The sequence below is a fragment of the Haliotis asinina genome, chromosome 5 (genome assembly GCF_037392515.1).
Source record: "Haliotis asinina isolate JCU_RB_2024 chromosome 5, JCU_Hal_asi_v2, whole genome shotgun sequence".
In the NCBI taxonomy this organism is placed as follows: Eukaryota; Metazoa; Mollusca; class Gastropoda; order Lepetellida; family Haliotidae; genus Haliotis; species Haliotis asinina.
In genome coordinates, this window is record NC_090284.1 from 63,730,435 (window position 1) to 63,754,484 (window position 24,050).

Consider the following 24,050-nt stretch of genomic DNA (forward strand, 5'->3'; position numbering starts at 1 on the left):
GCTGAAGGCCTTTTCTACCACGGGACCTTCACAGGTCTCAGGAATAAAGAGTGAACCATAGTACTGCAGCTGTAAGCACTCCCAATAGAGATGGTTTGCACAAGGTCTCAAATCTGTTTTGGTTTGTTCATACCTGTACCAGTGTGTCAGACATATACTGAAAGAAACAAATAAAGGATCACTGGAAAATTCAAATTTTCCTTTCAGTACCCCCAGTTTAAAGGATCACAGGTGGTGTTCCCTTATTTTTCCCCTCAGTATACCACAACAGGTCAGTATATTGGATGACAGTCCAAGTGGCCAGGGTCTGATTATCGGATCATGGCATGGATATGGATTGCAACTTGGTGCAACAAAAAACAAGCTACAGAGTCTGCAGCTGATTTGACTTCATCCTGATCACAACATTATTTTCAAGCGAACCTATTTGAAACATTCCTGGCAATATACAATTCCATGAAGGTAATATAGTTATAAAGAATCCAGGTCAGAGAGTCACATCCACATACATGCATTGGTCCTGCTGGCAAGTTTCAAAAGAAAACAAACAACACAATAAGATTTGGATATATTTAAATCCATGTGTCTGGACTATACAGATGAGATCTCATGCAACACAAGATATTCAGTGAAATAACTTATCACACAGTCCGTATATATACACAACATATTACACGGTCTCCTCATACAAGCCCCACTCAAACCAGTAAGTCTAACACACTAATGGTATGATAGTACACATGAAACACCGATTCTAAAGAAATACATATTTTAACTTTCAAATTTTACAAATATGTTGAAGGTTTCTGATAATGTAGTTAGACCATCATAAGATTTATGTTATTGTGGTGTTTCTTGGAGGGGTTCTGAAATGTAGTTCATGAAAATATATTTCATCATGTCACTGATGTACATAGTTACCTGCCCTTACGTATTGAACTACAGACACAATACATGATTTAGCAAAAAGAAACCAAAACAATACATTAAATACAATTCATTGACTGGCGATTGTAGTGTCACAGAATATGACAAATCCCAACCATACACTATCACTCTTCAAGCCATCAGGATGCGTTGACTTGTGAACTTAAAGATGTAATACGTACACAAACATACAAGTCAAAAACATCATGACAGACAGGATGCAGAGGTTGTAAATAATCCTAAAAACAGTCGGATACATGTGTACAGCACTGAGAGCCATACAAACAGTGTATGCTCAAAGCTCTGACATTATATCTCCAGTCAATGGACGTGTGGCATCAACATCCATTCTCAACTCCCTGGGGAGTACCTAGAATACAATCCAACCTGCCTCTGAGGCAATGGATGGTGAGAAGTCACACTGCTATCTTGTCAAACCAGTTACCCATTCACATGAACAAAATTATCAAACTCTCTGGCAACAGAAATCAGGTTTATACATTGTGCTCTTTAGGGGAATCAAAGCCTGGTCTTTACTTAATACCATGATAAAAGGGGAAAGTGGGTACTCAAGCCTGTCGCCCCAAAACCCCACCACTGGATCTACATATGAGCTGTGTCTGTTTTTCTGCTTACTTGCACATATAATAGTAACAAAGCCTCAGTATTACATTTGGTTATTAAATAATGAAACAGTGAAACAGTATAACATGTAAATCTACAACAAACAAGACATGAGAAGAGACTTTATAATGACGAAGCTTTATTTTGGCATGAAATAAATCAGATTACCAAAAAAACCCAAAATTTCACAATTTGAAAACAAAAAAGAAGACACAAAATCAAACAAAACATGAATTACTGATAAATAACATCTCCATCACAGTACAGATTCCAGACCTGAGGCTGGAGAATAGCATATGTACATAGATAAATATGCACCAAGGTTTATAATGGGATGATACATTGTGTCATAACACCACCGTACATAACATGTCCTGGTAGTGAGTTACTCCTATCCTCAATAGAAGTGACAAATGAAAACCACTTCACTTGAAATATTTCTAGTTCTTGCAACATATCTTGGCCAGTAGGTGGGTAATTTTGTTTTCAAGAAATCTCTATTTGCTATTTGTGAAGAGCCAGATATTTTCCTAAACTACGTCTTTGTTGTCTCCTGTTACTTACTCACTTATTTGACCCATGGACCATCAGATCTGAGGTCAGGTGCCTTATCCACAGGCCACAGAGGTCAAAAGATATGGTAAGTATGTTACCACTAGGATGACTTCGTGCCTTGTACAATGGTAACTGGCACAGTCATGAAATTTGATGAAACTGTTTCTTGACTAGCTTTGTATCATGTACCTTGTGAAGAAACCTGGAAAAATATAAAGGATCACTCACGCTTTTATGTGATCCCTTATTTTTTTCCCTGTGTATATATCTGAAATCACTGTTCAGGTGTGTGGTAGATACAATAAGGTTTTTTTCACAAGAAATCTAACCCGCAATACTTTGGCCAAAAACTGGAACAGCAACAACACAATGTGTATCATGATCCCCTAAAATGTCCTCACTGATAACTGTGCAGAAACAGCTGTTCAATAACTGACTCCTACCAATTTTGCACATGTTGATGTATGTCTAGCCTCTATTTCTTTAAATGTTACTGATGCCATCAAAGAATTTTTTCATAATATCTATTATTACTCTTGTAATACTTCACAGCAATGTTACACCAGTGCAATACTGCCAGAAGTATGATGTCATAATGGTTTACAGTTGCATTGCAATTGAAATACCTCTGTCACAATGGAATTAGACCTTGCTTGACTGGTGGAAAGCGGAGAGTCATCACACTGAAGGCAGTTTCCATCAATGTATGTTGGACCGTAATAAACAGAATACTAAACTTTCGCTTATTTGATACAAAATCATCAACTTGTTAAACAAAAATGGTATTACCGAGGAAAGTTGTTTAGTATCCTCTACTTATTAACTGCATCTCAACAATTTCTTACAACACAGATTACAATACCTTTTATGCAAGTTAAATTTCTAACTTGCCATATACATCCTCACATGGATATATGAGATACAAACATCATCAGTGATAACATGATTTTGGACTGGTGGTGAAAATTGTACAAATGAACGTATACAGCATTCTTCTACACACTCTCACACACAGAGTACAGAGTACAACCTGTGCCACAACTTGACTCTCACCCAGGCACATTTCTACATGGTCTAGAAGTACTTGTCTCAATCAACAGGGAATACAGTCTGACTGAATGATGGCATGCTCTTCGTCTGTCTCACTTTGCGTATTGCATTGTCCAAGTCACTGAAAGTTATCCGTCTTCGGTTGACAAGATCTTCCTCACTGGAGAAGAAAAACAGGACACAAAAACTTAAATTTGCATCTTTATATTCACAACAATATCATCTTATATTGCCCACAGTTGTTCAAAATATTTTTTTCAGTAAAAGACAAAACACTGAGGTGATGTGAAATGTGGTTTAATAGTGTTCGTTGATAAGTCTGGATGTATACTGGTCGTATAATGCTGGTTCACTAAGATACCTCATGCCTATTTGATATAAATACTCCAATCAGACGCAGAGTACTGGTTCCAGCCGACCAATCCTTGTTTGATTCCCTTTATAATGAATGCAAGGCAGGGGAACATCAAGGACCATTTATGAACATCTTTTTATAAAATGCAGGCAGGGATCTAATGGTTGACCTTACGCTCTCAGGGCAAATGCACCCGTGAAGGTTCAGGTTAGAATACTGACTTTCAGTAATCCATGCTTGTCATAAGAGGCGGATCAGGTGGTCAGGGTCCTTGTCTTGGTTGACATGTCCCAATTGTGTAGATTGATGCTAATGCTGTTGATCACTGGATTGTCTGGTCCAGATAAGATTGTTTACAAACTGATATAGCTGGACTACTGCTCAGGGTGGCATAAAACTAAACTCGCTGACTCATTCAGGGTAAATGCTTTCTCCACTAAACCACAGAGAAGGTTCTCAGGAGAGCTTTATCTGCTACGCCATGAATAAAGTTGAGAATCTCAAATGAGTCTCACCCAGTGTCTACAGTGTTGTTGTTTCTCTGCATAACCAGCTCCTGGACTGTTGTGATGGCGGCTGACCGACACACCTCACGTAGATCACTCCCAGAGAATTCACTTGTCATGTCAGCTAGACGATCGTAGTCAATATCGCTGGTCTGCAGGGATTAAGTCAAGTGCACGACTCAAAAACAAACTTTCACATTTCCATCAACAGGTAACGAAAAGAAGATTCCTCTGAGAGAGACAAACAACCCAAAGCTTCTCTCACTAATCTTAAACAAGTGAATCAACAGCTGTGTCAAATCGAAATTTCATCAATCACGAACAATGAATAGTTGGAGTTGTTCAAACTTTAGATCAAACTGTGTAACACAAAGATTAGGTCTCCAAAAGAAAGACAGCATGAATATAGCAGAACAGACACCTGGTGTACTTACATATTCCTTTTCCAGTATAAGCCTGAGAATCTGTTTCCTAGCACTCTTTATCTGAAGGAAATAATACAAAAACATATATAAAAACTATACATAACAAACGTGAACAAAACAAAAAAAATCAATTTCAGTTTGAAATGCACTAAACATGTGAAATAGGTCCTTTTGAAACATGTGAGAGGACAATTATAATGCTAAATGTGAAGTGAGGTGATCAATGAAATGTTTCAAACTGAAAGCGTTGCTATTGTGTACCTCAAGTAAATGTCAATCTTTCTCCAGTAATGAATTCTTAATTAGTATCAATATTCATGATATTCATACAGTTCCAATGAGTATCATGACATCACAGGAAGTCAAGACAGGTCTGAACGAATGAACTTTCAACATGGCATCGATACTGCTTCAGTGATGTACAGTGACAATGAAAGATCTGGTTACATACTGAATTACATGTACCTTGCGGTTAGTCTCATGGTTTCTTGTTGAAATGGTAATAACAACAATAATAACAAGTTCCATGGTTAATCACATTTACTAAAAACCACATTTCATGATATTTATACACTTAATACTTTTAATTGTCTGGCCAAAATCAGTTTCATCAATAATGATGAGACTGTTTAACTGTTACACTATTCCCAGTCAGTCATTTAACCCCAACCTTTGAGACATATTGTGGGGTGATGGGAAGTTTCAGGTAATATTAAGTTGTGTACACACAAACTGAATTTGGACCCATTAAACCCTAGTCCCTAAAAAAGGATCAGAGTGAAAAATTGTCTTCATGACCTTTGGTGTGTGTAAATCTATATATGACACAAAGATGCTAGCTGAAGAATGAATAGCAGATTGTAGACTGACCGGCAAACCAATCTTAAACATGCTTGGCATCCGTCTCAAGATGGCAGCATCCACATCCTGGGGTCTGTTTGTGGCTCCCATCACCATTACATGGCAGTTAGGGTCTGTGATCAGACCATCCCAGAAACTCATGAACTGGGTCTTTATCATCACTGTTGCTTCATGGTCTGTAGATGAGCGAGACCGTAGGAAGGAATCTATAACAGAGATGCTTAGTGCCAACAAAATGATACCAATAATCACATCAAATTACAACACTGAGCAGTATTTGACTTCAGATGTCAAGACTGGTGTCTAATCCTTGTAGTGGCATGAAGTAGGGTGAATGATGTATAACCCTTTCACTAATCTAGCTGCATCACCATGATCACAACCATTTGTCACCTCCTGAGTATGGCTCAGACTATGGCAATGTAAATTCAAACACTTTTCTCCTACAATAAAAAGACATTGTACTTATTTTTACTGATTTTTCCGTAAAGTGAATTATGAAGTAGGGCAAGGTTTAACATTGCATATCAAGATTATGGCACTTTGACCGCACATGTATGAGTTTGATTGTACACGCCCTGTGATGATGTGTTTATTTTACAGTGCTAGCTCACTGACATACAATGCCATTGTATAGCATAAATAACCAATAACTCAGGCACACAATATTGATGCAAAATTGGCCAGTCCTTGTTTTAAAACCCTTCTTCTGAATGCCAGGCAGGTTAACAACAAGTACCATCTCTTAGTGCCATTAGGCATGACAATGACAGGAATAACAACCAGCTCTCTGAGCTCAGTTTTTGGTATCAATCTTGATGTAGATTTACAATCTAATTTTGAGAGTATAAACATACCAATTTCATCTATGAAAATGATTGTTGGCTGTAACTTGATTGCCTGCAAAAAGACATTGATAATTTTTACTATAATATATATCCATAACATCAATCATACAAAATTAGTACATACAAAACTGAGTCTTTGATAGCTTTTATGGTAAAAACAACCCAACAGACACGCAATAAATGGGATGAATTTATAGTTTTTATTAAAATTGTTTCATTCATTATGTAGTGTTTTGCTCTTATTATTCCAGCTAAATGATAGGGACCCGTAAATAAGCAAGTGCTGCAATCGCCAATCCATGCAACCTGGGCTTAATGACATTTACCCAAGTCCCTGAACAACCAGTTCCATCAAGATGAATCTGATGACAGCATCAGTTGCAGGGGACATAGTTTAATCTGGGATCTAGGACAGTGGGGTAGCCTAGTATTTAAAACGTCCACTCATCATGCGGAAGACCCGATTCGATTCCCTACATGGGTACAATGTGTAAAGCCCATTTCCAGTGTCCTCCATTGTGATATTGCTTGAACATTGCTAAAAGCAGAGTGAAACTGAACACTTATCTAGAATCCCTACGAGGCTGATGAACACTGACTCTTCATGCTGTCTGTCACTGGGATTCTAAATGGAGTATGTCCAGAAGTTCATAATGCACAGTCACACAATCCCACCCACAATCAGGATTTGATAAGTGTGATGTTATATGCAACATTTAATCAATGAAATGGTATATAAACTGACATTCAAATAACAATTCCCAGTGATCATGTAAGTATACTTTTTACTCACCAATGAGAAGACAGCCTCCGCTCTTTTCTGGGATTCACCATACCACTTGTCTACCAGGGAGGAAATCTGTAGATTCAAAAAGCGAGCTCCTACAAAAAATGAAAATCAATGTTTATATTACAATAAACATGTCCGAGTCAACCTGATCTACAGAATGAAGTTAACCTCAACTGTTGTTATCAAAAAGGAACGAGTGTTTTATGGAACTTTGACAAGCACATTCCAGATATTAGGGCTATATGAGAGTGTGTCATCTCATGGAGAAACTCATCAGCATGAGTATTGTACTGACAAACCAGAAACAGAATCAGGCTGAACTTGGATTTGAGGGGCCATGGGGTAACCTAGTGCTTAAAATGCGTTTGATTAGCCACATGGGTACAATGCATGAAGCCTACTTGTGGTGTCCCTGCCTTGATATTGCTGGAATATTGCAAAAGGCAGCGTACAGCTACACTCACTCACTGGGATTTGAATCCACAACCACAGGTTTCTAGTATGTCAAAGGGAAGCAACCCTGCCTTAAATGACTGGGACACCCGTGCCCCAGTTACAATAGCTGGAGCAAGTCAGTTGATGAGACTTATTGGTTGGTATCATGAAGCATCAATTCCCTGCAATGATGTATTCACCTATGACCTAATGCATCATATGCATACCCCCTGATGCATGTAGCTTTAAAATTTATGAGTCACTGACACAAAGACCAAAATACCAAAATGTTTGGTATGATTTGTTTGTGCACAGGAGCTTCCTATTGGAATTTGTGAGTTGCACCTAGAACTAATACAGACAATATGAGTAGTAACTGAGATCAGACTCAACTTTGTTATAACACTGCTATAACATAAAGTAGACTTGAATATTGGTTATCTATGGATACTTAAGTTCACTGAAATTATGGAATCAACATGATCAAATTCATGTTTTTGGAGACACCATACCTGCCGCCTTCGCTGTAGCCTTGGCAAGCATTGTCTTTCCACATCCAGGCGGCCCATACAGCAGTACACCTGGTAACAGTAATACTCTTCATCACGGACATCATCCATTGTTACTATAGTTACATGAATAACAGAGGACTTCATCATTTGCACACACATCAAACTGCTTTGAATATACATCTACCTTCCACTCTCTGGGAAGATATGCTAAGAGCTAAATTATGAACACTTGATGAAGTCAGTTTTCATTATTATATGATATTATGAGTCATAACGGATATGTTCATCGTTGATAATACACAAATTAAATCAACCTAATGCATTTCTTAAAATCTGATATATATAAATGATGTAACAATGGATTTACTTCATATCATTCTCAATGTTTTATCGTGGACACCTACAATTTATCACTACAGGACCAAATAATCTGAAACCAAACATCATTCAGTTAGCATAGTGAATGGTTGGTATAATGAAACACTAAATATTTGTACATGTATTTAATCATGTTACCAGAGCACTTAAAAAAATATTTATTCACACCTTTAGGTGGTTGCAGTAGTTGTGAATTTCTGAACAGGTCGCTGTGAGTGAATGGCAGGATGACTGTTTCCTTGATGTCTTTCACAAGGTTGTCCAACCCTCCGATGTCCTCCCATGAGATGTCGATGCTCAGAGGGTCGACCAGGTTGGATGCGATGCACAGCTCATACTCAGACAACTAAACACAACAAAGTCAGAGTTAGGTCTAATGCTGCTTTGATCAGTAATATCATCATGGTATCACTGGGATGTCAGGATAGCATGTCTGTCCTATTTGCCATGTTGATGAATCCCATGAGTTTGGTATGGTACTGACAAAAACTGTGCTTATAACTCATTATAAAATAACTCTGGCATTTCCTAAGAAATGCAGTTCTGCCTTAAACAGGACCGAGATATTCCATCAGATGTCAAAAAGTCACTATGATCACTGATATTAGCATTACTGATATGACCACATGAGCATCAATATCTTCAAGACTGACAAGTAACAATCAATGAAAGTTTTACATGTATTTTAATAATTCATACTATTTATCTATCAAAAACATGCATTGTTCATCGTGTTCATCAACAAGTACCCAACATGACTGAAGAAATGTAAAAGATTACAAAGTTGAGGAAAAGAGTGCTTGAAATACATACTTTTTGAACATTTTCAACTCCAAGACGCTTCAACATTTTCTGAGCCTGCAACAAAAGATGACATCATCTTGATAGATGGCCAAAATTATAATTATCATAAGTGATTATGCTGGTAGTGAACATATTTTCTCCATTCATTTACGGTTTAAAACAAGACTAAACACACTGAAAGACAAGTATGGAATTACATGAATATGTGAAATGATGAATAACATTTTTTATCCTTTCAAATCAGTACCTGTACTCAACCATGATTTGGGGCTGCTGTTAAATAGGGAAAGCAAAAGGAGATCAAAACAGTTATGAGGGTATCGTTTTATTATCTGTTGGATGTCATTCAATTTGTAAAGCATGTTATTGTACCTGTATACATTTTCACACAGACTGACCTCAACGGTCAGGCTGATTGCAATAGTCGGCATGGTTACATCATCATGATCATAGTGACATCATGCGTACCAGTTCTTGAACTCATACGGACAGTTTGGAGAAGATAAATCAAATCATAACTCATGTCATAAACAAAACATGTCATCAAAAACATCTTACCCTGTCCTGGGCCTCCTTTTTGTCCTTTCGCGTTGGATCCATTGCGTTTACCAAATATTTGACCCCGAAGTAAGTAATGGTGAAAGAAGCAGCTAGACCAACGAGCGTTGATATTATTTTTGATAAGAGTTCTTGTCGGGAAAGAGTTCTACTAGCTTCGTGCAGTGGCCCCGGCATTGTCTGGCTTTGTGGTTCTTTCACGATGTCATCAAACGTCAAACCTGATGTGTATCTCTGTACTATTCCTGAGAGATCACGTTTCAGTTCTTTGATCCAGGAAGTGTCCATATTGGTTTCTACGAGAGTATAAAATGCCCCAGGGAAAACGGAATGTGATTAGATTCATTATTATGCTTCAGAGTTTGAGGTTCAAAAATATGACAGAGAACATTTACTCGTTCATAATCATTTCAAATTTTGAATTGTCACTTTGTGACATTGTTACGCGCAGAAATTATATGTATTTTTTCGGATCACGAGTTAAGTTTTGACAGCTTGACTGTTTGTATTTCCAACACAGAAGAGCGAAAATATGGCGGCAAAATTCTGAATTTCGAAATTGTTAGTTATGACATCTCAAGGACTGTCCGTGTTCCGATTTTATGACAGGAAGTCTAAACGGTAAATTAGAGCATACTTAGGAATAGTCTATTGAAATTAGTCCCTGCTTATTCATTATTAAATGTTGTGACCATTTAACTTACCTTGAGCTATCGACAGTATCGCAGCGTTCAGTATTCTTACAAGATCCCCAAAGTTATGACAATGCCCCCAAGAGTGCTTCAATATGGGTAGATGGGTGTATTTTTGTCGAATAAATGGCCTGATTGGCAATAAACCAGCCTCATGCAGCAAGTACGTCTTGTTGTCCTAATGTGTTTACACTTTAAAGTCATTGTGATCATTGAAGTTACTGTATTGATACATCATGTACCTTTCGAGATGATTATCCTCCTTCAGAAGAAGACATGAACTGGAAAAAAGTGTTGAAAACAGAGTGAAAAGATTCAGAGATGAAAAGCTTCCACACACATTCAAGCACAGGTAGTTACTGCAAATAGCACTTTTTACCTTTTCTCATGTTGTATGTAAGAACATATATCCTCACAGATTTGGAGGATGGCAAAGAAATAAGAATAATTGCCGTGGAATAAAGAATACAATATTTTCAATATAAAGAATACGACATTTTAGATCAGACTGTTTTATGCCAGTTGTGTGAAAACATCCTCACGTCTGTATGTGTAAAATATATCACTGATGCAACAATAAATTATACTCCTCGCTACTGTTGTCATATTAATAGTAATTACTATATTATATTTATCACATTTACGTATTGGTTTTATATCCAGGGTTTCATGATTCCACATAAAATCCATGTATGGATAATATGCTTGGGCTTTCAATCCTTTTGCTGAAATATTCAAATGATTTAAATATAAGTTGAATGTTCAGATTCAGTGATCTTTCAAATAGAAAAATAATAAATAGTAGTTCCATATTGCCATCATAGTTAACCTTCAATCATTTGCTTGTTTCAGAATAACTGGACCAAGCACTGAGTGGAAAACATTTTTTCGACAACAAGATGCCTTTGACTACACACGGAGTAAAATTGATGTATGTTTATAAGTAACTCTTTTGTTCCAGTAAAGGACCTGCTTGTAGAGTGAAGAATTTTGTAAAAATGTAGTAGGACTTCTTCAAGTATTGTATCCATGTGTTTGTCCTCCACAATCACCTCCACATGTGTAGGTTTCAGGATGACCTCAAGATATTTGTTTTCCAGGGTTATTTACATGTATTTCTTATAGGATAACTTCCAAATATGTGGGTTCCTTCATGTATTTGTGTTTCAGGATGATCTCCATATGTTTGGGTTCTGATATGACCTACAAATGTATGGGTTCCCAAATGACCTCCATGCATGTGTTTCAGGATGACCTCCATGAGTTTAGATTCTGGGATGACCTCCACATGTTTGTTACAGAATGACATCCATATGTACAGTAAACACCCTGGATCTCAAACTCTTGAATCTCGAATTTTCTACATATCTTGAACCTAATCTCTGGTCCGAGCCGCTTCTTATATATTTATCATCATTTTTGTATTTGTATGTTGAAGTTCGAGACACACATACACACAATATCTCGAACCTGAAAATTTGTCCCAAGATCATCAAAACATATAAACTTTGTATGTCAATCTCGAACTGTACTCACCATAACAAACATTTAAATTGAGTTCACCATGTCCCTGTGAGCAGTTAATCAGTGTTATCCGCCGCTCATCGGCACATCATAAAAAAGAGATGCATTGCTAAATGTACGGATTAGGTAAACTTTTTGGGGCTAAAAAAGTGCCCTGTGATGGGAAGTGGTCAGTCATCTTCTTGCTTCATGTCAAGTGTTGATCATTGTGAGCAATTTGGTGCAGGACCCAGTCATCATACTGGGGGAATGGATAGCTGGGTCCACACCGACGAGAAAATTAACAGTACAAACTGTAGATGTTAAGTTGGCTGCAATCAAAGCTCTTTGAGGGTGGCAACACCAAAATAAAAGCTGCTAAAGATTTTGGCAGACCACTCAACACCCTGTCTTACATGGTTAAAACCAGCTGACAAGATCAAGATCAAGGAAATCGCATAAGCCCATGTAGAAGAAATTTACATCTGCCAAATTTGAAGGCATCTTAAACAAGTTCAGTGTATATGTAGTACTATGTACACAGTGTGCATATATCCATTGTATTTCAGTCTCAAATCACACGATATCTGGAACCCGTCTTGATGGTCCTTTGGGGTTTGAGATCCAGGGAGTTTATTGTATATGTTTTCAGAACTACAACCCCACTCTTGTCCAGGTTTCCAGAATGAACACTATGTCTCTGTTCAGCTTCCATGATGACCCTAAAACTGTTTGTTTTCCAGGATAAACCCTTTTCATCTTCCACAAAGACCTTGTCTCATTTCCACAATGACCTCCATTGTGTTTGTTTTCCAGGATCAACTGTGTTCATCTTCCACAAAGACCTTGTCTCATTGCCACAATGATTTCCATTGTGCCTTTTTTTCCAGGATCACCTCCATGTGTTTGCATATGAGAGTGACACCCTTGGGGGTGAGTCAGGACAGAGGATGTACCTAGTGGCCAGCTATCCCACATTCTGGCATTACTACAGGTATGTATAAGTATATACATGCAGAGGAAGGAGGGTCATACTTAGCATGAGATTGTAATAGTTTCACAGAGAAATATGCAATGCATTGAGAATCTCACCCTTGTCTCTTCTAAGACTGAACTTGGGATGAGTAATTAACAGTTGCAAATGTCTCGTCAGTGAATCATGGGGTAAAATTCTATCTTTCATCCAATAACAACGGGCACTCAGAGTGTAAAATGTACAACTTCAGAGCGAACAAGACGTCATTTGATTATGATATCATAGTAAGCAATGTATTTTACAATGGTCTGCAAAGTTACATTTAATTCTTATAAGTTCATAGATTGTTTTAATTGTAAATAACTTTTAAACAAAACAATAATATGTCATTTGAATACAAATTGCAATCTGTGATAATGTCTAAACTGAGTCAGTTGTGATCAAAACCTTTACAAGGATTTTGATGACATTTTTGCATTGAATACCTTTACATTTTGATCGTGCTGAATAGATTAGAAATACTTAATTGAATATTGAACAGGCTTCTTTCAAATCACAATTCTTTCATGAACTGTCCCTTTTTTACATGCAGTTTAATATGTCACTTGTACAAATACTGTTTCAGTCAGCTGAAGGATTGTGAGAGGCACCATTATGAAGTAATACCTGAAGGTGTGTATCATTGATGTGGCTGGATGGTAGATGAGAGTGAGTCCATCATGTCGTGACCTGGAGTACTATTCCCCAGATGACTTGTTAAACAGCAGACATCCAGTTTATGAAGAAAGTTAACACTTGGATTGGGTGTCAGCACATACATACTACATGGTGAAATTCTACGTCTACAGTATGGATGCTATCATTTGCTTTAGTGCTACTCACATGAGTGAGTGCGTGAGTTTAGTTTTACACTGCACTCAGCAATATTCCAGCTTTATGGCGGCGGTCTGTAAATCATCGAGTCTGGACCAGAAAATCCAGTGATCAACAGCATGAGCATTGATATGTGCAATTTGGAACCGATGACGTGTCAACCAAGGCAGCGAGACTGACCACTCGATACCTTTGGTCGCCTTATATGCTCCTCACATGAATTTCTTCATGTTTATTAGTCTTAGATTTACACATTAAATTGCTGACTGTTACATCTGATTTAATATCAAACGCCTTTGATAAGATGAGGAATTTGTCAGTATGGATATTTTTGCCAGAGACAAGTTGACCAAGTTGAATATGTTTCATGAAACATTACCTTTCTAACATAACACTGGCAATCCATGTGCAATATCCCTGTGTTATGTGAAACCTTGATGTAGTGTCTTGATGCAAAAGCTATTTGTACCTCAACTTGACTCTTTCAATGACGACCTGTGAAGGTATGGGGTAGAATAGACTTTCAGCAACCCATGCTTGCCATAAAAGGCGACTGCTTGTCATAAGAGGCAACTATCGGGATTGGGTGGTCAGACTCGCTGAGTTGGTTGACACATGTCATCGGTTCCCAATTGCGCAGATTGATGCTCATGTTCTTGGTCACTGGATTGTTTGGTCCAGACTTGATTATTTACAAACCGCCGCCATATGGCTGGAATATTGCGGAGTGTAGCATGAAACTACACTCGCTTGCTTGCACACTCACTCACTCACTCACTCACTCACTCACTCACTCACTCACTCACTTTCAATGATGTCGTTTATTCTTAGATGACAAGTTTTGAGAACCCAAACCTATTTCTAATGCATTGTTGCAGGTGGAGTCTGTAAGCTGTATTTTGATCTAGAGTTTGCCAAAGACGTAAATCCTAACAGCAATGGATTACAGATGGTTGATATATTTATAAAGGTAATAAAAACAATTAGTTCATCACCTTTACTGACAAACAAGGATAAGTTGGACCGATGCAGAGAACACATTTACAATGCTTGACAATGAACAAACCCATTTGGTTTGTGAAAGGGAGACCATATGTAGGATAGTGCATATGCAATGCATGACGATGAAATTGATTCCGCATGTAGCTGCTCATGAGACTGTTACATAGCTTTATCTGTCGTATTACACTTCATCGCAGACAACCTGGGGTCCCTTCACTCACAATGGCAAATGCCAGTTGGTGGCACTCATACATGCTAATATGGGTAAGTTGTCAGGTTGATGCTCAGTGTATCCTTGTTTGTATGTTGAATTTCATCAGTATAATTACCTTACTATTCTCTATTAAGATGTGACAGATAATGTAACTAATGCTCCTCAGAAAATGAAGAACTTGTGAATCAGTATTTCACTTAATGCCACAAAAAGGAAATTCTCAGTGGTAATCATGAAATTTTGAAAGAAAACACTTACAGTTAGTTATTATCCTATGTGATGTCCCCCTACAGTGGAAGCTGTCAAAAAACAGCAGCTGTCCAGTCAGGCAGGTTGTCAACACCATAAAAAAATCTTAGTTCCATCTGTGGCAAGTACATTTATCTTCATTTATAGGTCACATGCAACCAAAAAATGAAACATATTTAAAACACAACTATCACTTGTTCATGACATATAATATACATTGCAGATTGTAAAAAAACAAACATACAAAATTATAAGCCTACAATCATGATTCAAAAGTACAATATTTTGTACTTGGGCTTACTTCCCTTGAAACGAAGCCCTCGGGAGACTGAACCCAGTCATAGCGAGTGGGCATGCACTCAAGTGTAACGACGGATTCTGATTGGCAGGGGGTTTTTTAGCTGATGCGCTGAGGGCTTATTGTGATGATCTGTTTGATGGGCATTTTAGAAGTATGGCGAGTCACAAGAAAGTAAGATTCTTTATGGATAACTTCTTTTATTGTAATTGATGCATCGTTTCAGTATGGATTCATATACCGTTGTCAAACAAAATCATATACACTGAAAAAAGTTGTTATTCATAAAGAATGTATATAGAGATGTTGGGTTTTGTAAATACATGTTCTCTGAATTTGCGTTCGATCCAATCAGAATTCATCTCAGTAGAGTTGATGAACTACTGCATGGCTGGAAACTGTCATTCGTACAAGTACAAAGCAGGACTGGAAACTGACAAGAGTTTCTGTCAGATCCAGTCATCCGCGAAAATTGGATGTAGTTTGTTTGCAACCCACAGACACAAAAACATGTCATGTGTACAAGTATCACACCTGCCTAATTACATAATGTGGCAGTGACAGGACTTGGGTGCATGAGTCATAAATCAATTTATTTTCTTTCTAGCCTGATAGGTGTTAAGTTCAAATTGCATGTGGTCAGTGATTTAAGTTGTGTATTGCCTATTGTCCTCAGCAAACAGTCATTGAGCTTTCTCTGTGACAGAGGCTGCTTACCACAATCAACAAGTTTTTTATGTAATGAGTAGATTATTAACTTGTGTACACAACAAAGATTAGGCTACTGCTCATTACCTCATACTCCGGGCATGCATACTGTTTCAACCTCTGCGAACCTATTTACTGCACATGCGTTATGAGCACAGCGCAGCACAGCTTTTGAAACCACTTTTTCCCCCAGCGCTGGGGGAAATTTGGTGAATCATTTGAACTCCGATTTGGCAGGCTTTTTTTCATCGCGTTTTTTCAACTTTATAGGTTGAATTAGCATTTTTGATGATTTGTTTTGATAAGTGCATACTGAAAGGTATCAGAATCTCTAGTTTAAAGTTGTGTTTTATGTTGCATGTGACCTTTAAAAGCTCTGCAATCTGGCAACTGTGCACTTCTGGATCTTGGCATGAAATGAGCCGCCTGAATATGCATTTATACAGTAATCAGCACTATCTAATCCGGCGTTTGGCTAGTAGCTGGCATGTGGCATTGTCACCAATTAATCCAATGAAGTGAATATGAGCTCTGTTCAAGTCCTAGGTAAATGTTTAAGCTCTGCAATCGGGCACGTTGTCTAAACTGGATTATTTCTTCAGTCCTGACAAGTGCCAGTTTCGACTGTTTCCACTGTAGTCTGTACATCAATAACACATTCTCCTCTAACGTCAGTACGTGTGTACGTGGATGCAGCATGAGTACAAGGTGTACTGTGAGCGGCGGGATGTGCTGGACCTGGATGCAAGGTAGGTGTTTTATTTAAGCAGTCACCCTCCAGATGGCTGATAGTTCATGATGAGATGACTTTTAAATTATGACAGACAGTCAGATTTTTATTTACATCTCTCCTCTTAATATAAAATAATATTAAGCTACATGATACACTATTTTCGAGGAGAGATATTTTGATATCAAACATGGGTGATTATTTCATTTATCATATGTTGTATCATCAGTTGTGTTTGTTGAAACATGTGTCCATATGTGACGAATATGGGTGGTGGTGTAGCCTACTGTTTAAAGTGTTTGCTCATCACACTGAAGACCCAAGTTCAATTCCCCACATGGGTACAAATTGCGAAGCCTGTTTCTGTTGCCTTGCCGTTATATTATTGGAGCTGTGTACTCTCACTCACTATTTGCACAGAATTAATGATACCCATCAATAAATTTCACCCTACTCTCGGTTCAGTGATAGTGTTCATAAAAAATAGAAACAATCATTCAAATACAAAGAATACTTCTGTTTTCCTTTGTTCTGTTTAATATGTACCATACTTTTATCCATGGTACTGACAGTCATCTGTTTTTGTAATCAGCACCGAGAGGAAGTTCAGTCGGCATCTGATCTTCCAGCTCCAAGATGTGGTCTTCAAGGACAATGTCACTGCAGGTGAGGTTTGTCTCTCAGTTGTGCTCCCAGCAATGTAGGTCCTATACACAAGACAGCATCAGCTTCCCCTGTGTCTGCTGTGTTTGTTTGCAGTGGTCTGAACTAATGCTATCTTTATAGTGGTAGGCTCACTGAGATACCATTGTATGATGACAGCTTTTTCAAATTATTTAAAAAAAAATTGTTTTATAAAATTTATTATGTCCCCAGAGAGACCTTATCATACCATGTTGTATACTTTGTATTTAACACACATATTTGTTTGATATTTTCTAATGCAGGTCATTTTGTCCATTACATCTTTAACAAACTTCTGGACAGAGTGCAGGCAAGCACAACAGTAGGAGACAACTCAGTTGAAACAGAGCCTTCTGAGATCATCAAGCCTTTGTCAAGTCTTTCACCCAAATCAGAAACATTAGACGCTTCAGTGAGTGAAGAGAAACACACAGCACAAGAAGCAGCTGAGGTCAAGAGTGAAGACAGAAATGATTCTGGCTTTGAAAGCCCTCTGAAGGGTATGGAGGATGGTGCCTGTGCTTCTGAGAAGTCAGGAGGGGACGTTTCTATCGCTGGCGGCAGTGATGACAGCTGTGAGATATTGGATCAGTTTGGTGATGAGGAGCTGAGATCACTGGTGGTGATGTCCAAGGACCTGAAACCTGTGCTGTTTTGTGATATGGGTGGGTAAAGTTGATACTGAAGGATGAAGTATTTGATATCTGTAAATTAAAACAGGATTGCTAGCATATGAAATAAACCACGTCTGACCACATAACATGGGATAGAAGTTTGATGGAGGCTCTACATTTACAGCTAGCCAGCCCAATAATCTGGTAAAATGTTTAGAAGTTCCATTCATCTGAGTAAATTCACCAGATCTTGGTGTTTGATCTTGTTAAATCTGTTTTGGGCTGGTAATATTTTGAAGTTACCAGCCCGGATGTCTGTCTGGGTTTTTCACTTATTTCATATTCTGTTATTTATGCATCACTTTTCTGCTATAGCAACATACAGTTATATGAAATACATCATATGAAGGATTTAACAACAGTATTGTGAGATGATATAATACACCATAATCCCTGTATTGCAATACATACAATATGCATCACAAGCAATCCTGGTGTGAAAATGTGAATAATGGTTGAAACTGTGCATGAACCAGATTATGCTGATTTCCTTGTTTTTCTTTGTTGACTTGTGATAGCAGGATCTTCACAATGACCCTAGCCATTTTTTCCTCCCACCTATCTTTGTGCCCTGAAAATTTTGAACAAATGACTAAGGGTTTTGAATCACTTGCAAAAAAGGGAAGAATTTATGAATATGTATATCAAATATGAGTACTGTATTGGATGCTGTTTTATTGCATCTGATCTATAGTATCAGGATATTATGAGACTGTTCCCCACTGTATCAGTATACCACCAAGCTGATTACATGGGCCACGTTGACCCCATCCTCCACAAAATTCACCCATCTCGGACATTAGGACGGGCTGTCTTTCTACACTGGTTGTACCCAACGTGGGTAATCAAACCTGGATTTTCAGACTCATAGGAGGCCCACCGCCAGTCAAGATAAGAGGCAATTGCACAACCAGAATACTGGCCTTAAAACTGTCATAACTAGTAACTGCAGCCAGTTTTGAGAAGTGTGCAAAGCAACATCTCTAAGTAGTGCCAAACTGAATGATTGTGGTAAACTGATGCTACCAATATCCAGTCCCCAAATAGTAAAGAATGTTCCTTTGTTGTAGGTGTGTACACAAAGAACAGGAATTTTAGATTGCTGAAGTCCACAAAGTTGGGAAAGAACAACCCATTCCGTGTAGCAGCTGAGAATGTCTACAAACCTAGAACAATACCAGATGCTCAAGATGGCTTCAATCTCTTCTCCGACTCTCTCATTTCAAATGTGAAGTGAGTGATTTCAAACAGGTTTCCACCAGTCACATGACTTTCCAGTCTGAGACTCAGGCGGGGCATGATACTGTGAGGAGCTGGTTAATTGATTGTATGGTGGGACTTGATTACTTGATTACTTATGGACTGTATGCCATTATACACTATGGCGTGAATAGATGCTCATAATGTCAGTCACTGGATTGACTTGATTAGGCATTGCTGCTGTGTGACTGGAATATTGGCAAGTGAGGTGTTAAACAGCAAACAACTCTGAATGTGAAATAGAATTACCTTAAACGTTAATTATTATTTCACTTACATTAGAGTATGCATGCATGTATGTGTGTCTTCATGCACATGTATGTTGAGCACCTGCTTTCATTAAACTAGTCAATGTCAGTTTTGTAATGCTGGTTTTCTAGCCCGCTGATATACCATGTTGCAGATTAACATATTTTCTCTGAAAAGAACTGACCAATCCTGGTTTCATCACCATAATCAATGTCAGATTAACAAGAAGTTCCATCTTTAACATGTGATATGACCTGGGATTAAAACACTGACTTTCCAGGTTGGTGTTTGTCAGAACAAAACATTGGATGCATGTCTATATGCTCCTTAATCATTAACTTTCCCATTATCACATGGACCCATTGAGTTTCAGGGTTGATTCCCCACACTGGAAAGTAGGTAGCATGCAGACGTGATTTCAGTAAGCTGCCATACATGTTTCAGATATACACCAAGACTGCGTGTCTTGACGTTTAGCTCTGACAGACAAGGTGGCAGATTCAGACATCAAACAGTAAAACACAGACCTCTTGCTGACACAGGTAAGCAGTCCACATGACACGATGTGTGGTGTTTTATGTATCTGTAGCAAACTCCAAGACTTATTGTGTACCTACAGCAAAGCTCCCAAGCTTCTGACAGGGATTTATCTAGGCTTCAGAACTAACTGACTTTGCCAGGCATATCAGTAAAAAGTCAGCACTTATATAATGCTCTTACACGCATCAATGGTGGCATGTGGTGCTCTGCACAGAGCTCAGGTCACAAATCAGTTTGAAGTTAAGCAACTTTGAGCTTGGACAGTCCTTGGATGGGTAACCATGTTTTTCAGCTTGATTCCTGAGAGTTTCCAGGACTCCAGTCCTGCCCCAAAGTGAAGCACATGTGACACATGTGGTTCAACTTAGGCTTGTGAGTTTGTTCAAAATTGCCTCTGTTCACCCAGCAGAAAATGGGTACCTGGTTGCATAAAGTCATGTGACTATAACGTTCTTGCACAGGCTGCAGACAGGCTTGAGTTATCCGGGGTAATAAGAATCAGATTCTGATTATGTGCTGCAAGCAATTCCTTGGTATTTGGAGACATAGAAGATGACTTATTATATTATTATTGTTATTATTATCCCCCGCAATGCGATTTACAAAAAATCCAATCTGTCCGTGCTTCCCTGTCTCTGTGCACATTTGCTTTTTCTGGAGCAGAACATCAAAACCATTCACTATTTCTTCACCAAACTTGGCACATAGATAGATCTGGTGGTGCACTGGTGCGTTTTGGTAGTTTTGGATTTTTAAATAAAATATATTTCTTCATTTCTATGGCAACAGGTTTGACTTTGACTGAATTTGGTGGTTGTGTTCCTTTCCGGAGCAAAACTGTAAAACCTTTCAATATTGCTTTACCAAATTTGGCACATAGATTGGTCTGGTGGTGTTCTGGTGCCTTTTGGTAGTTTTTGAGCTCTGAATAAAATATTTTAAGTACTCTCCTTCCACTTTGTCAAAATATTTGACATCATCATAACTAATATACATATTCATGAAGAGTATTTTGCAATTATGGGGATATTGATGACTTTGTCTTCTTGTTATTATTTTCTTACCATCTTAAGAACTTTTAATTTTAAATTCATGTGTGATGTTTTTACTACATTTGCTGCAAGACCACTGAGCAGGTTAAGTTAAATCCCTGACCTGTTTGCAGGTCTTGAAATGTCCAAGTATTTGGATCATCTGTTTGAAGAATTTCCTGTCACATAGTCATTTAGATGAGGCTTTCAATTAAAAGCATATAATTGAATACAATGGATGAAGCGTGTGTTCACTGACAATGACTACTTGCCTATTTATGCTATCCCTGACAGAAACACTGGGGGGATACACAACATCCCCATACCCTGAGCTGGATGACTTCATCAGCAGGACAGTGGGGGATGGTGGAAAGAATGGTGTCATTCGACACTGGACATACTTTCCTCAGGGGGAGCTGCTGCTGTACGACATTGCCCGATACCGCTGGTGTGCCAACATACAGAGACAGCATCGTAGTAACAACATCATGTGGGTTTCTCTGTTTCTCTTTAGTGTCAGGCATTATGGCTTGTATGTCATTTTTGACACAGATTTATGTCAGCGTTTGTAATAATGGAGTCTAATAATGGAGTTTCATATACTGAGAGCAAAAAATATGAAATCACATGAAAGCACAAGTGTTCAGTTATTTTTTCCAGGTTTCATCACAAGCTGTGTGATACAAAGTTTGTGAGAAAACCATGGAAACAAATATAGGAACACTTGTGCTTTCATGAGATCCCTTATTTTTTCCCCAAGTATATGTTCAAGCTTAGTGCATCCAACATTCAGTACCAATCACCTTGCAGCCATGTATTGTTTTTCTTAAAACACATACCTTTCAAAGTGCAGAAAATGGCTCTATACATGTACCTCTCTTACTTTCGTTCATAGTATGATGGAGCATAGTTTTGTTTTCTGTACTTACACCAGGCTGTGTGTGGACATGAAGAAAGGAGTGTATTATCAGAAGTGCCATGACCCAGACTGCAAGGCTGAAAATTTCAAGTCAGAAGGTAACATCAGCTGCTTGGTGTATGTGTATATGTCGTAATGTGCTTCTTTTTGGCCTCTTTGTTTGCTTCTTGTCTGACCTCATCTGCGATCCTGGATTCAGTTGCCAGCATGGGCACAATGGGTGAAGCCCATTTCTGGTGTCCAATGTTGTGTTATTGCTGTAATATTGCTAAGTGCGGACTAAATCCCTGCTCACTCTCAATGCATCTTGTTAGACCTCCAAATCTGCTTCAAATCTGACCTCCAAATCTGCTTCTTGTGTGACCTCCAAATCTGCTCAAGTGACCTCTTCCAAATCTGCTTCTTGTGTGACGTCCAAGTCTGCTGTGTGTCTGATCTCCAAATCTGCCACCTCTGAGACCTTCAGGACTATTTCTTGTGTGACCTCAAAACTGGACCTAGTGTGACACCTCACCTGTGTACCTGTTTTGCACGTTTTTAGCAACAAATTGTCTATTTATGGGTGTTACAGGCAACTGTTTTTGGAAATAGATACAGTACATGGTTAAATTCTTAATTATTCATCTCTAATGTTGTCTTCACTATATTTTAAGTTAAAGATCAATAACCCAAGCACATTTTCTCTATTCTATACATATTTCAAATTTATTCCACTGATGGATAAACTATGCCAAAACATTATCAGCCTGAAACTGAAGGTGTACTGTTATGTGGAAAAATTCAGGGGCACCTGCCATTAAGCATTTCCAAAACCAAGGTAACTGTTACTTTTCCAGATCTGCCCCTCCCAGCAGAAGTCCTTCCAAGCTACTACTTCAACACCAGTAGTGATGGTCTTGATTCTGACTTTGACGATGATGATATAGTACGAGCAGCAGAGGAGGCGGAGAAGACGTACCAGTCACAGCAGGAGGAGAGTGATGACGACCTCCTCAACGCCACTCTAGAGATGGAGAGGAACATGAAATCATGAAATGTATTGAAGGAGATTTTACTAATATGCTGTACTATTTTCATATCAACACTTTAAACGAAGTCTGTATTTCAGATTATAGTCATGAATTTATAAATTGTTCACATTTATTGTAGGCTTTTGAAGTATTATATTCATGTTATTGATCAACATTCACCTAAGCAGCACATTGTGTATAACATGACTTTGAATGTATTTATACTACAGACCATAAAATGAATTTTTAACTTACCTTACCATAGGTCTTATGCATATTACCTCTAGCTTCGCTAAACGAGATCAGACAGTCGTTGATTCGCCATCCCCTCGATGGCTACCTCATGTAATCTACGAATGTAGTCACGGAAGTGACGTGATCTCTCCACTCGCGCGAGAGCGCAGAATCCAAAATTCACTTTTACCTTTAGCGTTCGTGCGAACGGACGTGTTGGTTTGCAGTTTTTTTTTTCCTACTGTGTGTAGTTTCAATAAAGTTGCTACTCCTTGGTAGGTATGGTTTGTATCCCCTCATTATGTATCAAAGTCAAGTCATACAAGCATTTAATGTGCTTACCTTGCTACCTCGTGTTGTTCTTTTCTCACTCAGGCTTGGCTTGGCCATGTCGGAGGTGAGAACGACATGGCGTCCATGAGGGTAGTTCATCTTGTTGGTGGTTTGCCCGTCATGTTTCTGCCCATGCTTGGTCATTTTCACTTGTGTTTTCGGTATTTAGCATACTTTTTTCTGCCATGAATTTCAGCGTAGCGAAGGCAGCCATTGTGGTTGTTATTTTTCGCTGCCCCGCAC

The 24,050-nt window shown here is 38.4% G+C and overlaps 2 protein-coding genes across 2 annotated transcripts; one reads left to right on the forward strand and one right to left on the reverse strand.

The window, feature by feature from the left end:
* Positions 1-556: 556 nt before the first annotated feature.
* Positions 557-9,935, reverse strand: LOC137285024 (outer mitochondrial transmembrane helix translocase-like). The gene is made up of 10 exons (XM_067817191.1): positions 9,629-9,935; positions 9,080-9,124; positions 8,435-8,612; positions 7,889-7,957; positions 6,945-7,033; positions 6,161-6,203; positions 5,313-5,509; positions 4,452-4,502; positions 4,027-4,169; positions 557-3,316 (listed from the first exon to the last, which is right to left on the reverse strand). The coding sequence occupies exons 1-10, from the start codon at positions 9,914-9,916 to the stop codon at positions 3,196-3,198; spliced, it is 1,224 nt and encodes a 407-aa protein (XP_067673292.1). The 5' UTR covers positions 9,917-9,935; the 3' UTR covers positions 557-3,195.
* A 194-nt stretch (positions 9,936-10,129) lies between these two features.
* Positions 10,130-23,373, forward strand: LOC137284086 (DNA-directed primase/polymerase protein-like). Its single transcript, XM_067815766.1, has 14 exons — positions 10,130-10,249; positions 10,589-10,672; positions 11,173-11,251; positions 12,714-12,817; positions 13,425-13,471; positions 14,551-14,642; positions 16,819-16,892; positions 17,466-17,539; positions 17,821-18,222; positions 19,302-19,464; positions 20,185-20,282; positions 21,606-21,801; positions 22,246-22,328; positions 23,067-23,373. Exons 1-14 carry the CDS (start codon positions 10,197-10,199, stop codon positions 23,261-23,263), a joined length of 1,746 nt encoding a protein of 581 aa, XP_067671867.1. The 5' UTR covers positions 10,130-10,196; the 3' UTR covers positions 23,264-23,373.
* Positions 23,374-24,050: the final 677 nt, after the last annotated feature.

Bases quoted from the DNA above. Each gene is read 5' to 3' on its own strand.
- LOC137284086 (XM_067815766.1), top strand. From the start codon at position 10,197: ATGACATCTCAAGGACTGTCCGTGTTCCGATTTTATGACAGGAAGTCT. The intron at 10,250-10,588 runs GTAAATTAGAGC...ATCCTCCTTCAG, and splicing joins TATGACAGGAAGTCTAAACG to AAGAAGACATGAACTGGAAA. The intron at 10,673-11,172 runs GTAGTTACTGCA...TGCTTGTTTCAG, and splicing joins CCACACACATTCAAGCACAG to AATAACTGGACCAAGCACTG.
- LOC137285024 (XM_067817191.1), bottom strand. From the start codon at position 9,916: ATGGACACTTCCTGGATCAAAGAACTGAAACGTGATCTCTCAGGAATA. The intron at 8,613-9,079 runs GTATGTATTTCA...TGTTGTGTTTAG, and splicing joins GAGTTGAAAATGTTCAAAAA to TTGTCTGAGTATGAGCTGTG. The intron at 7,034-7,888 runs GTATGGTGTCTC...CATTTTTTGTAG, and splicing joins GGCTACAGCGAAGGCGGCAG to GAGCTCGCTTTTTGAATCTA.